Genomic DNA, 18,035 nt, shown 5'->3' with positions numbered 1-18,035 from the left:
TTAAATGCATATTTTTTCCTACATACATAAGCATCTGTTCCAACTTCTGCCTCCTAAAATTGTTGCTTATTTTGTTTCAGCTTTAACCCTTAAAAATAGTGAAAGGATGATCTGGCTTGGAATGTTCATTACTTTAACAGCAGGAGTCAAGTTAATCTGCTTCACACCCCATCTTAGAATTACTTTACTCAGTGCTTAAGATATTTAAAAAAGGTCTTTTGGAGGGAGCATTGTTGATCTAGAACTTGGGGTCTCTTGGGGGCATTAACCCGGCAGAGCTGAGACTGACAATGAGTTTGCCACATCTCTCTGAATCCAGAGGTAGCTCTCCTCTAGAATGACCTTGGGAAAGTAATGTTTTCATCCTGGGATGCAGATACACAAGATAGAGGGCAGCTGTACTTGTTATAAATATCTTGTAAGGTAGGCAAAATGCTGCACCGTAACTCCTGAAGCCAGAAAGCTGGGAAAGAGAAGGCTTATGTGACCTTTCGAGAATGCGCTGTTCACCGCAAGGAGCCTTGAGTAATTAAAACAGAGAGTTAGCACTTCTCACAGAAGGGATCAATTTACTCTGAATAGCCCAAAGCTTTTGATCACTTGTTAGGGTACTCTTGTTCCGGCCAAGGGAGGGGAGGAGCATGGGAGACCCAGTGAGGGCACGTTGTACAAGGAGGAGTAATCTGAGAAGGAAAAACAAAAGTGGAGTGAGCAATGAAGGGAAGAAAGAAAGAAGAGCAGGCTTTGGGAGGCCCCATGGCACTTACTGGCAACCCCAGGCTCAAAGCCACAGAGGCAGGTGGCTATTTCAGTCTGTTCCCATTATAGAAGCCCATCCCGATGCTGCCTGAGGAAGGGTGCGGAAAATGGAATTGACAGCCACTCTCCATGTCATTTTCTTTCTCACCGATCTGCACTGACTCCCACACTTCATTTTGCTTTTAAGGACACTCTGTTGTTCCGGTCCACCTTTATCCTTTCTACACAAGCTCCAGCAACCCGCTCCCCGCCCCCACCTTCCCCAGCCTGTCTGCTCTCCGGCTGCATGCTCAACACTAGCACCTCTCTCTAGCACCTCTCTTCCTTACTCTCTTGCTTTCCCTCCTCTCCTCCTTTGCATGTACCCCAAACATCTCCATCCTGTTAGTTCAAGATATAATTTATTTCATAACAAATCACTCCCCTTGCATAAAGCTTTATAGCCAACATTGAAACACGTACCGGTACACTTGAGTCATGGTGTCCTAGGATATTTCCCTGATTATCTTGGCCCACATCCATCTGTCCTGTGTTCTGTTTCCTGAAGCATTTGTTCAATGAACCAGTTCTACAGAATCAACCCCTAGGGATGGAAGGCCATAGTAATCTACATTTTCAACAAGCTCCCCCTGGAAGAACTGGAGTTAGAGTAACCTAGGGAGGCAGAATTTTGACTACGAATATTTACTTTATATTTCTCCATGATGTTTACACATTTTTTACCATGATCATGTACAAGTTTTATAAGAACAATTAATGTGGAGGGACATATATGTTTTTTAAATTCTCACATGAATTTGATAGTGTGCGAACCATAGTCCTATAGCAGTCATTGGAATGAGTATTCAGATACATGCTTTCCTTTATTTCTTAGGTCCCCACCAAGGCTGAAAGGTACTCAGGAGCAAGAAATAGGCCTGTATTGTACCTGTCTGTCCAGTGCTAGAAATGCCAGGCTCAAAGCAGGCGCTTCATAAATACTTGAATGGATTTTTTTTAATGTTTATTTATTATTGAGAGAGAGAGAGAGACATAGAGAGACTGAGCACAAGCAAGGGAGGGGCAGAGAGTGAGAGGGAGACGCAGAATCCAATTCAGGTTCCAGGTTCTGAGCTGTCAGCACAGAGTCCGATCCGGGGCTCGAACCCACCAACCGCAAGATCACGACCTGAGCCAGAGTCAGACAGTTAACCATCTAAGCCATCCAAGTGCGCTGATACTTACATAGGTTTAAATACACTCCCAGTAAAAGATAAAATATCAACTAGGGACACATATGACATGGTACATTTGAATTTAAAAACATCTTTATAATTAGTGAGTTAAAGAAATATGTATCAGTAAAACAGAAAAAATATTCGTGTGACACAATAGACCCTGGAATGACTGCAGATCAGCATCAGTGTTTTACTTTAGATCTAAAAGCAAAGGATCTTTCGAGACATCAGTAAACTAGCAGCATGTAGATACCACCAGCTTGTTCTCTCTTTTTAATTGGACTCATTCTTGAGGTGGTGTGTTCAATTATAAAGTCTACAGCTAAAGATGAAATTTAAGTAGTTGGAAAGAGTTAAGAAAAGAATAAAAAGTCCCATACATTGCCGGTGGGAATGTAAAATGATGTAGCCACTCTGGGAAACAGCCTCAGATTCTTCAAAAAGGTAAACAGAGAGTTAGCATTTGACCCAGCAAATCCATTCCTAGGAATATACTGAAGAGAACTGAAAACATACGAAGGTGGCATACAATTGTTCACAGAAGCATTTTTCAGACTAGCCAATGGATAACCATGACAGTGGATAGAACAACAAAACAAGGTACAGCCAAATGATGGAATATTATTTGGCCATGCAAAGGAACTCTACAACATGAACCTGCCTTGAAAACATGCCATTGAAAGAAGCCAGACACAAAAGGCCATATATTTTATAATTCCATTTCTATAAAAAAAGTCCAGAATTGGCAAACCCATAGAGATAGAAAGTGGATTCAAGTTTGCCAGGGGCTGGGAGGAAGGAGATGGGGAGTCATTGCTAGTGGGTACAGAATTCCAGAGTTAGGCAGTGATTACGTAATGGTCACACAATTCTGGGAAGGTACTAAAAGCCTCTGAATTGTATACTTTAAAAGTGTAAATTTTATGGTATATGAATTATATTTCACTAAAGCTGTTTATATATATATATATATATATATATATTTTTTTTTTTTTTTTTTTTTTTTTTTTTTTTTTTATATTTTTTTTTTTTTTTTTTTTTTTTTTTTAAATTCAAGAGGGTTACCTGGCTGGCTCATTTGGAAGAGCTGATTCTTGATCTTGGGGTTGTGAATCCAAGCCCCACGTTGGGTGTAGGAATTATTTTTAAAAATTAATTAGTTAAAGTTTTTCAAGTCAAAGGGAACATGGGGAGGGGAGAAATCTGCACAGCCGGCCCTCCAAAGAAGGTTAAGAAAAAAGTGGGGGGGGGGCAGGGAGACAATAAAGCTGCCTTTTCAGGCATAGTTGGCCTCTTTAACTCTTTTTTTAATAATAAAAAATAGGATGGCTAGCTGAAGAGAAAATTAGGAGACATAGATTATAGATACAGCTTCAGGAGTTTCATTTAGGTACAAGGTTTCCCTACAACGGAAGTTGGAATAAGAGGTTTTCTCATCTCTCTTTTTCGGGGTCTTAAATAGTGCTTAATATAGGTTGTACGCGGGCAGGACGATCTGTGGGAGCCCTTTCTGAAATGTGAGAGTGATGAACTCGATGACCTTGCAGCTTTTCCTGTCTCTCCATCTTCCTCTGTGTGTCGTGTCACCGAGACCACCAGTGCATTCGTCTCGGTGAAATAGAAGAGGAGACGCTACCATTTCTTGAAAAGTTTTATTGGCTTCCCTATTCAGTCATAAACATACGTTCCTCTTAAGACTGAAAATCTTCTCTTCTAAACAATTAACTTTTTATTTAAAAAACACGACTCGTAGCTGTCCTTGCAACCCAATATTTCAACCATGTGGGTGAAGAAAGTAAATTCGCATATGTATCACTACCTCTACACAGGTTATTAATATGAATACCTAGAATGCTTTTGGCCTGGTGAAGAGTTTTCAAACCTCCACAAGCCTTTGAATTCAGCTGTACTTGAGAAATAAAATGAGCTCATCCTCACTCATCTCTTCTAGAGATGAAACTGTGCTAAGCACCCCGACCCCCTTGCTCCCCAAAGCTGCCTGCTTTATAGGAGATTAGGGGTCTCCTTTGGGTTGCTCAGCTCAGTCTTCCTTACTCTCTGCCAGGGACCTGGATTCCCACGAAAATAAAACAAACTGACACACACGCTCAGAGCAAAGAGGTCTCTTCGTGGCCCTCTGACCAGATTCATTTCCGAACCTTTCCATTCTTTATTCTCTGGTTGGATGGGAGAGCACTTCACTTTATGGCAAAGTTTATGTTGATGCTGATGCTCTTGATTTCACCACCACTCACATTCAAAAGTATTCATTCATTGAGTAAACATAGAAATGCAAGCCTTCCTGTTTTTGGCGAGTGTTAGAAAGCTTCACCTCCCATATCCTCCAATGTTTCTTAACCCAACGGCATGTTTAATAACTGAGGGATTGTGGGCCTACGACCAGGTGTCATTGAAACTTGGTGTGCTTAGAACATTGACTAAAGAGAATTCTTTGCCAAGTCATGATGCACTTCACCTCCTCAGGAGGGGATCCTGCTCCCCTCCACTAAGCAAGGGCATGGTCAAACTGCCCCTTCTCCAGCCCTTCAAGTCCATCAGCCCAAGTTGAGGTCGGCATGCTCCTATACGGGTCCAGAAGAATCCGGAAGCACCTGACAATAAGGATGCCCAAGAAAATGAATAACAAAATCACAAAAACAAACGTGGTTTTCTGTTCCAGAGACATGCTAGAATCTGACGAGGCGTTCTCAAGGGGCACTAGGGGTGAAGGGACGGGCTGTCCTCCATCCATCGTCCAGGAAAGCTAGAGCACAGGATCTCCCAGTTTCCTTTTCTTCCATCATCAGTCTGCTGAGATCATGATGGCTGCTGCACCTTGGAGAGGCTGAGTTATCTGCAAGAAGAAAGAAAGGGAAAGGAGAGGGGATAAACTACCAAAGAGGAACTTTATTTCTGAGCTCACAGTCATGTTTTGCAGAGAGAAGCAGCAATCTGTAAACTTTTTCACCAGAGATGCTAAATTCTCTGTAATTGCAGCAAAGAATGTTTTACTCTTGCATGAAATTACCAGATTGTCCTCAGAGCAGCCACCTGGAGCCAGGAGGAATAGGCGGGGAAGACAACCAGAGTACAGAAGATGAGAAACGGGCAACGTAATGCTGACCTCAGGGTGTGCTGCCAACTTGACATCCCGTGTCCCCTGCCAAGTCCCTTCTAGACTCCCTCCAATAATATGACTTTCACAACATTCTTTGTTGTGAAATCCCATACCATTGATGGAACACCAGCTATGTGCCAGGACTCTAACTAAACACAACGCAGGTTAGCCACTCTACTACAAACTGTGAGAAAGCCAAGACCTCTATAGCCTCGATGGGGGGAAACTGAGGCTGGAAAATGTGCTTAATATAAAAACTCCCAGGGAGTATCAAGTTGTGGGCTCCAGCCTCTGGCCTCCATTCTACTGATACATAAGTGTGAGACCTTACAGTCACTAAGCTGTAAAAATGGAATCAGAAATGCCTGTGTATCTCCTGGTGCTATAATGAGGATGAATGTCTGTGAAAATACTCTGAAAAGTATACAAAGAAGAGACACCAACAAAACCAAGAGTCACTTCACTTAAAAGCTGCCTGTAGAAGCCAGGATGCTTCTTTCCTTGCTGTTGCCTGGGCCAAGGGAGAAAGGAGGCATCTCAAACTCCCAGACCATCAAGCTCCTGCTGCTTGTCTTTTTTTCATTGCAAAACAAAGACCAGGTTCAATACTTGACCCTGAGAAGCACCTCGAGAAATGAGCTAGGGAAAAGGGATTGATTGGCTGCATTTTCGAAAAAGGTTTACAGTAGCTTCCTACTGTGTAAGACCACTTGAAAAAGAGGAAGAGAAGGGGAAAGATAAGTTATCACTATTTCCATTTTACTGGTGGATAAATTAAGATATATGGACATTACTGTTTGTTTTTAAAGGCAAATTGGAGGGGACGCTTGGGTGGCTCAGTCAGTTAAGCATCTGACTTTAGCTCAGGTCATGATCCCATGGTTGGTGGGTTCAAGCCCCACATCAGGCTTTGTGCTGACAGCTCAGAGCCTGGAGCCTGCTTCACATTCTGCGTCTCCCCCCTCTCTGCCCCTTCCCTCGCTCATGCTCACGTGCACACACTCTCTCTCTCTCTCTCTCAAAAACAAACAATTAACAACTTTTTAATTAAAAAATAAAAGCAAGTTGGAGAATCCACAAAGACCATAAAAACTTCAGATATTCTGAACTAAATCTATGTATGAGTCTGTTATAAGAAAAATTGCACTGCACAATAGTCAGCTATGGGAATTAACATGGGCTTAAAATAAATGATATTCAAGGAAAATAAGCAACCAAACTGAAAATAGAAATGATGACCTAAAGCTTGAATACAATATTTCTACAGTTATAATTGGTACATTAGTAATCATAATAACGGTTTGCCTGTATGATGACACTTCAAAGTTTATAAAATCACAGTTTAAGACACAGTTTATAAAGAGATTTACAACCAGTGTCTGGGAGGAAGGAGTTACCAGTTAGGAGGGGAAAATATTTTGCAATTCTATAACTAGATTTTTTTAAGGCTGGAGTCGTTGCAATAGATTTGTTTAGCATTCATTTTTATTTTGAAGTAAGATTATGATAAAATTTGACTGTATTTCTTAAAAATAAGCTCTTTAGGGATATAGAGGATGTTGATGGATTGGGTTTGGTTTGGTTTGCTTGCTTTTAGGCACCCTCCCAATATTGGATGTTAATTCTAGGCAGATAACTGGGCTGAGGGGAGAGGGCAGGAAAGGGTAGCTAGAGCTTCCTAGATGGCAATCCTTAGTGCTTCCACTAACAGGCCATCTACATTCCTAGGAAATATCCAAACTAGACTTGTTTATTCCAAGTATAAAATTCACCAAGGGGGGGAGCACCTGTGTGGTTCAGTCTGTTGAGGGTCCGACTCTTGATTTCGGCTCAGGTCATGATCCTGGGGTCATGGGATTGAGCTCCACATCAGGCTCTGTGCTAGGCATGGAGCCTGCTTAAAATTCTCTCTCTTTTTCCTCTGCCCTTCCCCTGCTTGTGCTTGCTCTCTCTCTCTGTCTCTCTCTCTTTCTAAAAAATGAAAATTAAAAATTAAAAGTAAATCACCAAGGGCTGGGTCAAAAGAAAGTCACATGCTGATAGAGGAAGAAATGTCTAAGCCATCCCTCCCATCATCCCTCTTGTCTTTCCATGTCCTACGGAGTACCCCCTCACTTTCACCCTGCCCTCCTCACTTACTGGGATCCCACTCTATGTCCATTTTCCTTCCAGCCCGAATGAAGCCAGAGTTGTTTTCTTTATCTGTTCTTAACATGGCTGAGGTAGGTATGCATTTTCAGGAAGTTCTTTATGAAAACATTATGTAACCCAGAAAGGAAATACAGGAGAAGTGAAGGCCATTAACTGTGTATACATACAACATGAAGATTTCTGGATCGGAAAACAGTGAAGAACTAGACATATGACCATTTGAGCCTGTGATGACCCGCTCACCAGAAGTCGAGGGCCTAATATAGCAATACCTTAGTCAGACCTTCCCTTCTCACCTCCAGTGTCCACTTGATGAGGGAGCCACCTTGATGCCCAGGACCCGTCTTCCCCAGCCTTGTCTTTTGCACAAAGCAAAATTCCAACTTCTTTTCTCCTAGCTCACCATCTCATCCTTCCTAGGCTTACCCACTAACTCAGGCTTTTGAGCTGGTCCACTATTCATTTGGGGGCTGCAGTGACAGGCAATCATTCCAAGAAGCCCCAGAAAGTTACCTAGTCATCCTGATTCACATTATCAGCTACATTTCCCTCTTCCATCTCCCTGTCGATGAGTCTGGAGCCAGGCTTCTTCCCAGGGAAGCCAACTCTTAGAATCATCTAAAAATCAGTTTTAATTCGCAGTGTTACCACCCTATGCTTATTAAAGGCAGATGCAAGGATATGGTTAACCCTCTCTATAGCCTCATCACATGGTTTTGAAAAGCCTGCCTATATATATATATATATAGTCCACTATATATATCCTCCAATCCCTTCATCACCAACCCCTTGCTGATAAACCAAATTGATGAGAAAGCAGAGATGAAAGCATTTCGAAAACTCCACAGCCCTTTATAAATTGCAAGCCTCTCCCCTCCCATACTGTGGTAACCCAGTTCCTTTTAAAATAACTTCATTTGGCCAAGTCATCAAAGCCTCTTATTAAACTGCAATATTTTACCAAGGAGAATGACACATGAACACGTTAGGAGCAATTTGTCTAGGAAAACTGCCCTTACTTGAAGGAGGGGAAATGTAGACAGAAAGGAGACTGAAGGGTCTTGCTGGAAGTGAGGGGCCACTTGGGTTGGGGGCAGCAGACATGAAGTGCTGGGACAGGTGGCCCAGAGGAAAGTCCTAGGTAGGGTTGGGGAATGGCGGCTTTAGATGAGATAATCTGGAGATAGTTTATCAGGGAATAGTGAGGTGGATACAGAGATCCAGGAAGAAAAGCCAGATCTTGTACAGCCTTGCTTGGGACAGATTGAAATCCGTGGTAGAGCCTGCTTGATTTTAAACCCGCAATCAGCTAATCAATAATTTACGAATTCGGAAAGCTCAACGGCACATTTAAGTGAAAGGAAGCAGCGTATAGAGTAAGATGCAGAAAAAGCAATAAATGCAATCACTTGACTGCCACAGCAAAAAAATATTCAAAGACATCAAAATCTTTTAAAACGCCTGCCTTAGAGTGAAATGTCCCTTATTGGCAAAAAAAAAAAAAAAATGATCCTTAGAAAATATTCACAAGTGCTTTTACCTGAATAATGAAATCTGCCTTTCGTTGCATAGAGAAATCTGGGCAAGTAAATTATTGCAAAGGATTCTGATACAACCGTCCTAAGTGCTAACAATAACAAAAGGTGGTTGTTTTAAGTACAAGAAGGATCACGGTGACTCATGGCAGTGTTTTCATCCTAACTGGCATCCCCCGTCCACGGCACATCCACGTCCTCTCTTTGCAGCCCCACTCATGTGTATTCAGGACACAGTAAAGTCAAATTTTAACACTGGACCAAGAAAGACTTAATTAAAAGAAGCCATTCTCAAAAATCATATAACACATCCCTTTTCTTAAGTCACACTCCCTGGACACTGTGATTGTCACAAAGTTTAAAATTCCTGCATTACTTATGATGCCACGGAATGAGCAGTTCATCTTAGCCTTCGTCATTATCATTAATAGCCACTCGCCTTACTTATAATAATTTGCAAAGAGGCCTCTCCTTCTTTCCTCATGCTTCCGACATACTGCGTCAAGATTCATCTTTCTCAGCTCAGTTCTCAACACTTCTTCCCTTGAAAAACCCTTGGGTTCCTATGTCCAAGGACCGTAACTGCCTATTAACCCCCTTACAGATCTGATACCCCTGTTTTCTAGGTACTACAGATTTCAGGTCCTGTTCTGCCAATGGAAGTTTTGTAAGACATGAATTCATTTCCATAATAAGTTTCAAAAAGAACAAACATCAAATTGCATTTGGTCCAGAGTCAAATGACCAAGAGGCACAAACTTACGTGCGATTGAATGTGTAGACACCTGAGGAGACTGTTCTCACTTGGTCTGCTCTGCAGCTCCAACCAACACAGGCTGTTCTTTGAACTCCTCCAGGTTTCCCACCTCTGAGCTTTTAGTCATGATGCTCTCTGCCTGATGCCCTCCTCCTCGCTCTATTCGTGCCTGTGGGTTTCGCTCCCTCCCTCAGGGATCGCACCAAATACCACCTCCTTGGTGGGGCCTGCGTTTCTCCCTTCCCCAGAGTGGCCAGGGTACTTCCTGCTCCGTCCCCCTGAGCACCGCACCTGCATCCTGGGGCAGCACCTCTCACAGGAGAAGTCTCCATGGCGTTCAACTCTGTCTCCTTGGAAAACAGCAAGCTCCTTGAGGATTCCCTTGCTGCTGGGGTCACTGCCTTTTTAAACACAATTTGAGTCAAATATCTGGCTCCTCACCATCCAAGGAACTGAATTCAAACTTGGAGGTGCCAGCTGATACAAAAAGGGGTAAGAAAGCACATGTCATCCAGCCAGACTGGGATGTCAGACCATTGTGTTTGCAACAGATCTGATTTCAAAGAATATAGATAGATAGTCTGGGTCACGATGACACTTTATCAGTCTCAGATTTTATGATCTGAAAAGCAGTTATTTGGCTTCGTACATCTTCCTTGGTTTCAGTGCTGATGGACAGGATCTCCTCAAACAAAAAATTAGCACTTGCCTTTCCATTTCAGGGCTTAAACCTTTCTTAGCTAATTGGCCTTGGTGGGGAAGAATAGCCATTTAAAACATCCTGAATCCCGATGTCCTACCTGGAAACTATGAATGTTAACATGACCCTCTCTCAAGGTTGGATCCCTTGGACATTTCGTGTTATTAGCCTCGCATGATGTGATTTAACAGTAAGGAATAATATTCCATCTGGAGAAAATAGACCTTAAAGCAATGATATGTTTCCTTTCTTATTTTTAAAGTTACAGCAACAGAATTAGTTAAGCGCATTTGGCACCTTACTCTGTGGACCATTTGATCCCACCATCTCACTTTTGTGGTGATCCATTCCCAAAGCCCCTCTCCCACAATGGGCTGCAAACGATAACAGCTATAATAGATGCATGGCATGTGGAGTCCTGCTCGGCTCTTAGCAAGCGTTCAACAAATACGTGATGATGAATACTGTTTTCTCTTTATGCCGTTTCTTTTTTGCACAAAATGAGGTTTATTTCTAATTTCTATTATGCAAACAAGCACACCAGGGAACAGAGATTATAAGTAAACTGCCCCAAATCATAAAAATCAGTTACCAGAGGAGAAGCATCTCTCAAAGGATGCTGACTCGCAAGTTTCTCTCCGGCATGTCAGAATGGGTAGAAAGTCGGTCATCCTCCAGCTGCTAATGGTGTGCAGGCTGCAGGTAAGCCACAGTGTCTGTGTTTTTCCAGTACCTCTAAACCACAGAGGCACCGCACCTGATTTTTAGAACTTCTAAGCCAGAAACCTGGTTGAGTGACTCCACATGTTTTCCAAAAGTAGATGTACAAACAGTATGTCTGTGGAGCCAGAACACTCAAGGGTTTGTACAGTTTATGTTCACATGTAACGGACAGGACACTTCGTGCACACAAAGACATCCTGTGCACCTTATTTCTGTTTATCTGGCAGACTAGTGGCACCAGTCTGTAGGCTGTAACAGGAAGGGAATTGGCTGGGTAGGCAGGACGGAATTCGCAATGACCAGCCGACACAAACTTCCTCAAAGTGCTGCATTATTCTGCAACAGTTCTGAAACTGACTGTGGAAATGTTAACATGCTTTTGGATGATTAACGTGATACATATCCTGAGACTGAGGCTGAATAGAAGCACCTCTACTTTTTTGAGCTAAACAAAACCTCAGCTGCACTGCTATTTGCATAACTAGAGCCTCTGGAGATAGACTCCACCCTCTGTCCCAACCCACCCACCCTGGACGTGTAAACATCCCAGGCAGCCCTATTATCTATCTTCCCCTACAGCTAACTGTGAGCCCTCCACAAAAGGCACCTCATCATCTAAGTAATCAAATCACTACATAAACAAAAGTTATTACCTATGAATCTTGTGGAAATTCTGTGTATGAGCCCCAGTGAACAGTAATTTGCATTCCAGGATATACACACAGGATGCAAAACATTTCCTATAAATTCAGAGAACTCATGGCCCTCTTGGTGACCAGCCCAGAAATAAACTCAGGTAAAGATTTCCTGGCTCCTTCTAGGTACTTCATGTATTTTAACCAACATGCACTACCCCCCCCCCTTTTACTGGCTCACATAAGTATATAGCAACCTCCATATTTTTCTTTTCTGAATACAGACTTCTTGATCCAGTACAATAGCACTGATGTGTCAGAATTCACAGCATGACTAAGGACAGATATTATTTTACACACTGAACAAATAGACCCAAGGCTACTAGAAAGCCCTGAAACAGTGACTTTAAATACATGTGAATGTGGTCAGCTACAACTGTCAACAGGCAGTTTTGGAACTGTCACCAGCCCCCACTGCTGCAATGAGAGGTCTGTTCCCTCTGACTGTCACTGCAAAGTCAGCCTGCAGATGTCTGCTTGGGTTTGGGAGTGGACCCTGTTGTTCCCAGCTCGCCAGCTCTGGGTCAGAACAAGAGCTTTCTCTTCAGCCTGAGCCCTGCCCCCAGGTTTACTCCTTCCCTGTCTTCATCTGCCTCCTAACATCTGCTAGAAGAGTTTTAAAGGGACTGCAGGGCAAGGCTGCAGCCTTGCTGAGAAAAATCCCATGTGAGTGCCCAGTCAGTATCTGGGGGGTACCAAAAGGCACCAGTAGCAAACTGGAACTTTTAACCTCATATGATAAACCTTACTGTCATATCGTTTTCTTTCTCTTTCCTTGTGTGTTTCCTCATGCAAAAAGGTGCTTGCTGATACCTCAAAAGGCTGGGGCCGCACCGGGCTCACCATGCAGGGAAACCAGGGACGGTCAGCAGCATCATTACAAGTTGTTGAGTTGTGATTCTTTGTGAACAAATTAAAATATCCCTGTTACATTTTGGAAGGTTGGACGTTTTAGGTGAATGGAAAAAAAATGCCGTAATGGGCAAATAGCTTTTGAGAATAATTTACTGCAGCTTAGCAAAGAAAAAAACCTATTTTACTACTCTTTTATCCAGTATCAGTAGCATCATAAACTTTAGCATGCTTTAAAAATAAAGGCATCATTACATTTCACCCCCCTCGTAGTAACTTTACCCAGCAACTATTTAATTAGTCTTTATCTGACATCTAGATCTAAATTCAGAACTTGGATCCAAAGGCATCTATGTGATTATTGCTCATGCATGAATCGTAAAGTTAGAGAAAAGCATTAATTAGCCCATCAAAGACACAGTGTTGGTCAAGTACCTGGATCTGGCTGAACAAACACTTGATCCATTTCCTGGTGGAACAGTTACAGGTAGTTACAAGCCTCTTTAGTTTCCATTCTTCCCAGTCAAGCTGTGTTGAAGCAGTAGACAGTGGTAGCTGCAAGCAGCTGATGGCACCCCAGCTCTAAAGCTGTTGTTTCAGGCTTAGAAACTTCCCATTAAAACCCCCGAGTTAAAGGAGCATCGTCTTTCTGTGTGAGGCATCATTAGCGGCCAATACGGCTGCTTCTTTGTGGCGAGCCATGATTTCAGTTCTGCCTCAGCAACTCTTCTGAGGATTCTGCTTCAGTGAGTAGAGGCAGTATCCTAGCAGTGTGTCTGAAATCATCTTCAAGAATGCATTAACATTCAAAAGGAGTATAGGGGAAAACATCACAGGGCATTCCCATACCTTTTCAAAATCAAAGCCATAAATCTACCAGTACTCTGTTCTTCTCTATCGATTGTTGACACAGTTCCTCTTTGGGGATGTCAATTAGCACCTTGCAGCAACCAGCCTCCATATTGATTATGGTTTATGACCTTCGGGCCAACTTAATTAAGAGGAAGACTTCTAAGGAAGGGCATCAACATAGTATTTGGGAAATGAAGGAAAGGCTCTTTCTTTCCTAAAGAAAACAAAACTGACCTTTCAGAAAAGTAGTAATTGTAGGAGGCAAAGAGGAAAGAACAATTTTAAAAAATCACATTTTTACCACCTGTTTGTAAATTTGCTAGGTCCCGTGTATCATTGGCCAGCCTGCATAATTGTGACCTTGGCCCTTACCCCACCCCACACAGGCTGTCAGAGACTACTGATGAATAGAGCTTCGGTGAGAGAAAGTTGTTCTAATTCTACAGATTGTAGTTACATGGCACAATACTTAAGTTATTTTCCTTGGATAGAATGCCTAAATAAATTTGGAAATATTTTAGGATAAAATCCATCTTTTTAAAAAAAAAAACCTGCTTCTCTGGAAAGAATTCAACGCAGTCCTTAAGATGGAACATCCTTGTTTTTTGGCAACTCACCACTTTCTTTGTTGAAGTGGAAACACAGTTAGCAACAACACCCACCCACCAAATGATGGGGTGCATGATATTTAAAGCTCACTCTGACTGTGCCTGTCAGCTTTGCTGTCTCTTCGGCTCTTTGCGAGAAGCCGGCCATTACCCAGTAGCTGTAAGGGACTGGAACAGAGCTCATTTTCTAAGAAGAAAATTTCCATCTGCTAGCAACAGACAACAATCCTGGATAGACCTCAGGCCCAGGAAAATGTCAATGCCAAATGTTATGATCTAATGTCAGAATCAAATGCTTGACATTAGAGGCTAACCCCACTAGAAGATGAAGGTTCTCTCCACATATGTTTTCAAGATTTTTAACCGAATTTCCTTGCCAATTAGTTGTTCTGACTGTCTTTTTACATACACACACACACACACACACACACACACAAGTGGGACAAATGAAATCCAACAAAGCACTATCATTCAATACTAACTGGTATCCTTTGTGCTCCTCAGCCATCGGTGCTGGTAGACGGAGAGACCTGTCTCATAATGCCAACAGAGTGGTTCAGGGAACCCTCTGACCCCACCCTTACTTATCATTCCATGGGGTGAGAAAGCGCTCTGGTTAGAAATGAGCCTGAGTTACTGCGAGCTCACCCTGCCCATGAGGCCTCCTCAGATATTGTTTTACCCTATAGACTCATAGAGGTGAAAGGGAACATGAGAGGCCGTGGCTGCCCTTCAGCTCCCCTGCAGGCTGAAACCATCCCAGAGAGATGAGTGCCTGGCCTATTTTTAAAACTCTCCAGAGAATTAGATTCCATACCCCACTCTGACAACCTCTGTTTAAACTAACTTCTCCGTTGCTTACTTAGTCTAAATGGGATGGCATATTTTCTTTTCATTATATCCTAGCTGCAGAAAGTCCGTCATTATCCACCACACAATTTTGGAAGAATGCTCTTCCCCCAAGGAAGCTGAACTAGGTACACCAAAGAACATTCAGTGAAGATCCAACAGCGAAGTTTGAATATTTCTGTTATAAGATCATTGTAATTGAAATTATAGGAGTGAGCCCTTCCCCCATGCAGCTACATTTTGTGACTCATCGTGAATTCTGAAACAATGAATAAGGATTTAGGAAATGTCGAGTTCTTTGAATATTTCACTGTAGGCCCTATTTATTCTTTAATACTCTTTTTATCTCTTCTCTGAATTCTTCTTCACATTTCTGCTTTCCAGCTTTAAATCAGGAACCTAGAATGCTAACACTGAGCTGTATAAAGCTCAGAGTAATATGGATTTGTGTTGAATAAAATGATTTCACGCCATGCTTCTCTTATATATTCTGATCCCAGGGCCACTACTGGGTGTTAATTCAATCTTTCTTTTTAACCACATAACATCATGAGTCAATATGATTAGAAATCTACTTTTTAGAAATATTTATTTTTGGAGAGACAGAGAGAAAGAGAGAGCATGCATGTGAGTGAGGGAGGGGCAGAGGGAGAGGGCTAGAGAGACTCCCAAGCAGGCAGTGCACTGTCAGTGCAGAGCCCAATGTGGGGCTTCATCCCATGAACCATGAGATCATGACGTGAGCCAAAACCAGGAGTGAAATGCTTCAGCAGCTAAGGCACCCAGTCGCCCCTAGAAATCTATTTTAAGAACTTTTGCAGCATTGTAATTTCAAGTGTCACCTTGAGTATTCTTTAGATTACAGTTCTTCCCTCAATGTCCCATGTTGCACTTTTTCATAAAGTAAAAGACAATGACTCTTAAAAAAAAATGCTTCATGAGCCATCAAGCTTTATGCCAACACAAAGCTGTTGTTATCAGCATTATCATTATTGTGTTTCTTTCTGACTGCCTAATTCTCAGAATTGAATGGATTCTTGGTATAATCTTCAAACTGATCTTCAAAATAGAAACTTGAGTTTCTTTTCATGTTCGCCACTAGATTCTTTGTAAAAAATCTATTTTCTTCCTTAGCATAAGTCTTTCTTTCACTTGGTCGAGAAGCATTCACTCAGTTCATTCATCAAGCGTCAGATGTGTTCTATGTTGGGTGTTGAAGGAAGGAAAAATAGGGGAAGTCTGTTTGTGCGTGAGTTGGTTCAGATTGTCACTACACAACGCTGGGAGGCTCCCTGGTGAGGAGCTGGAGGAGGTCCCTATCCAGCAGAGGTGGCCACGCTTCTGGACAGACCACCCTACCTTCATTGCTTCCTGCTCCTACACCCCCTCTTCACTGCTCAGCCAGCAGATGTCTGAATTATGTCCGCGTTCCTCTACAGGACTTGGTTTCACAAGATCATCTGTGGCTTCTCATTGTCTCAAGCATTGCCCCGCTTGTGGCACCACTGAACATAGCTGTAAACTCTCTTTAGGGAAATTCTAGATAAAAGGACACACAGAGTAAAGCGGATGCAGGACTGATATCTCAGCCTTGTTCCTTCTCAGTCTACCCTTCTGCCCTGATGCCCCCTTGGTGCCTCTCCTTCTCTCATCTCTCATCTGCCCTTAGAGGCTAAAGGAGAATTTAACTCAGGGAACCACCAAGGAATATGAAATTAAGGATGGAAAAGGAGGCAGGTGAAGATGGATGTTAATGGCTCCACCACTTTTAATTCATAAAAAGAAAAAAGTCAAAGTCAGTTTATGCATTCTTTTTATATTTCTCTCTTCTTAGCAAAAAAAAATAAATCAATATATCATGTAATATAAAGTTGGGGGTTTTTTCATCAAGATAGGCTCTATTTCTAATAGCCTTCTGATTTGCCAGGTCTAAGTATAAGTTTATTTATCCACTCAGCTATCTTCACAGGTCAGTGAACATTCAAAGCACAAGGGAACAGTAAGGAAGGTTTAATAATATTCACACCAAGCCTATAAATTAGGTTCTATATTCAAGCATTATTAAAAGCAAGCAGGTGAAAGTCCAGCCATAAATTGGCAGCCTCCTGGTTTGATCTTTTCTTGTATGCATCTCTGTACCCATCACATCTGTGATATGTTGATTGCTCAATTAGCAGCTGATGAATCTGGAGCAGAGTAGTATTTGAAATGAAATGAGGAACAAACAATGCTGCAACTCAGTGGAAATGTATTTGTAAGAAACAAAACACTGATAGAATGTAATACTTGTGAGGATTTCAGACTGCCCTGTAAAATGAAGAAGTTCATTCATTTTTCCCTTTATAAATCAAAAAAAGGAGGGGGCACCTGGGTGGCTTAGTCAGTTGAGCATCTGACTTCAACCCAGGTCATGATCTCACAGTTTATGGGTTTGAGCCCTGTATCAGGCTCTGCACTGACATCTCGGAACCTGGATACTGCTTCGGATTCTGTGTCTCTTGCTTTCTCTGTACCTCCCCCGCTCACACTCTGTCTCTGTCTCTATCAAAAATAAATAAACACTAAAAAAAAAAAAACAAGTATCAAAAAAGGAAATGCATCGTGAAAATGCTGATGTCAAACCCTGTTCTATTTATAAAGAGTATTTGCAAATTTTCAGATATTATTTCTAATTACAGCATGAAAGGATGAGAACGTTACTATGAATTATTCACTCTTCAAAAGAAATTCATACTGAAGAGTTAACAGCCTGGTGGGTAAATTCATTCTTTTTAAATGACTTGTACAATAATAACAGTTTTCTTAATGACTTTGAAATACTTAATGCCTTTAAAATGTCATATAAAGTGCCAATTAGAGTTTTATACAAACCATCCCTCTAAATTTTTATGCTCTCATTTTGACGCTATTCTTTCTGTTCAACAGCTGTACATTAGAAGGGACCTCTACTGCATGGAAGGTCTGAGGACTGAACAGATTAAAACATTAACATGATACAGAAAATAGAATAGGCCCGAGAATTATTTACCTGTTAGCCTGATTGTATACCCGATGAAATTCTGGAACTAAAAAATCTCGCTGCTGAAAACCAATTTGAAAACAGCCAGAGGAGAAAAATAATCACACAAGGCAGTTTAAAAATGCTGATTAAAAAAATTTATGAAAAACCAATCTCAATTTCTGATATTTCAGCTTGTGGAAACGATGGAAAGGAGGCTG

The 18,035-nt window shown here is 41.9% G+C and overlaps 1 protein-coding gene across 2 annotated transcripts; it reads right to left on the bottom strand.

Annotated features, from left to right (window-relative positions):
* Positions 1-3,614: 3,614 nt before the first annotated feature.
* CTXN3 (cortexin 3) lies at positions 3,615-13,236 on the bottom strand. Of its 2 annotated transcripts, none has more exons than XM_039236710.1 (2): positions 12,943-13,236; positions 3,615-4,830 (listed from the first exon to the last, which is right to left on the bottom strand). In XM_039236710.1, exon 2 carries the CDS (start codon positions 4,726-4,728, stop codon positions 4,483-4,485), a length of 246 nt encoding a protein of 81 aa, XP_039092641.1. In that variant the 5' UTR covers positions 4,729-4,830; positions 12,943-13,236; the 3' UTR covers positions 3,615-4,482. The 2 variants fall into 2 exon arrangements, with proteins under 2 accessions (XP_039092641.1, XP_039092642.1); XM_039236711.1 differs by lacking the exon at positions 12,943-13,236 and adding an exon at positions 9,544-9,601.
* Between the last annotated feature and the right edge of the window lie 4,799 nt (positions 13,237-18,035).

The sequence above is a fragment of the Hyaena hyaena genome, unplaced genomic scaffold, assembly GCF_003009895.1.
Source record: "Hyaena hyaena isolate Hyena2069 unplaced genomic scaffold, ASM300989v1 scaffold_115, whole genome shotgun sequence".
Classification (NCBI taxonomy): domain Eukaryota; kingdom Metazoa; phylum Chordata; class Mammalia; order Carnivora; family Hyaenidae; genus Hyaena; species Hyaena hyaena.
Note: the sequence above shows the minus strand (reverse complement) of the source record. Positions and strands in the feature narration are given on the sequence as shown.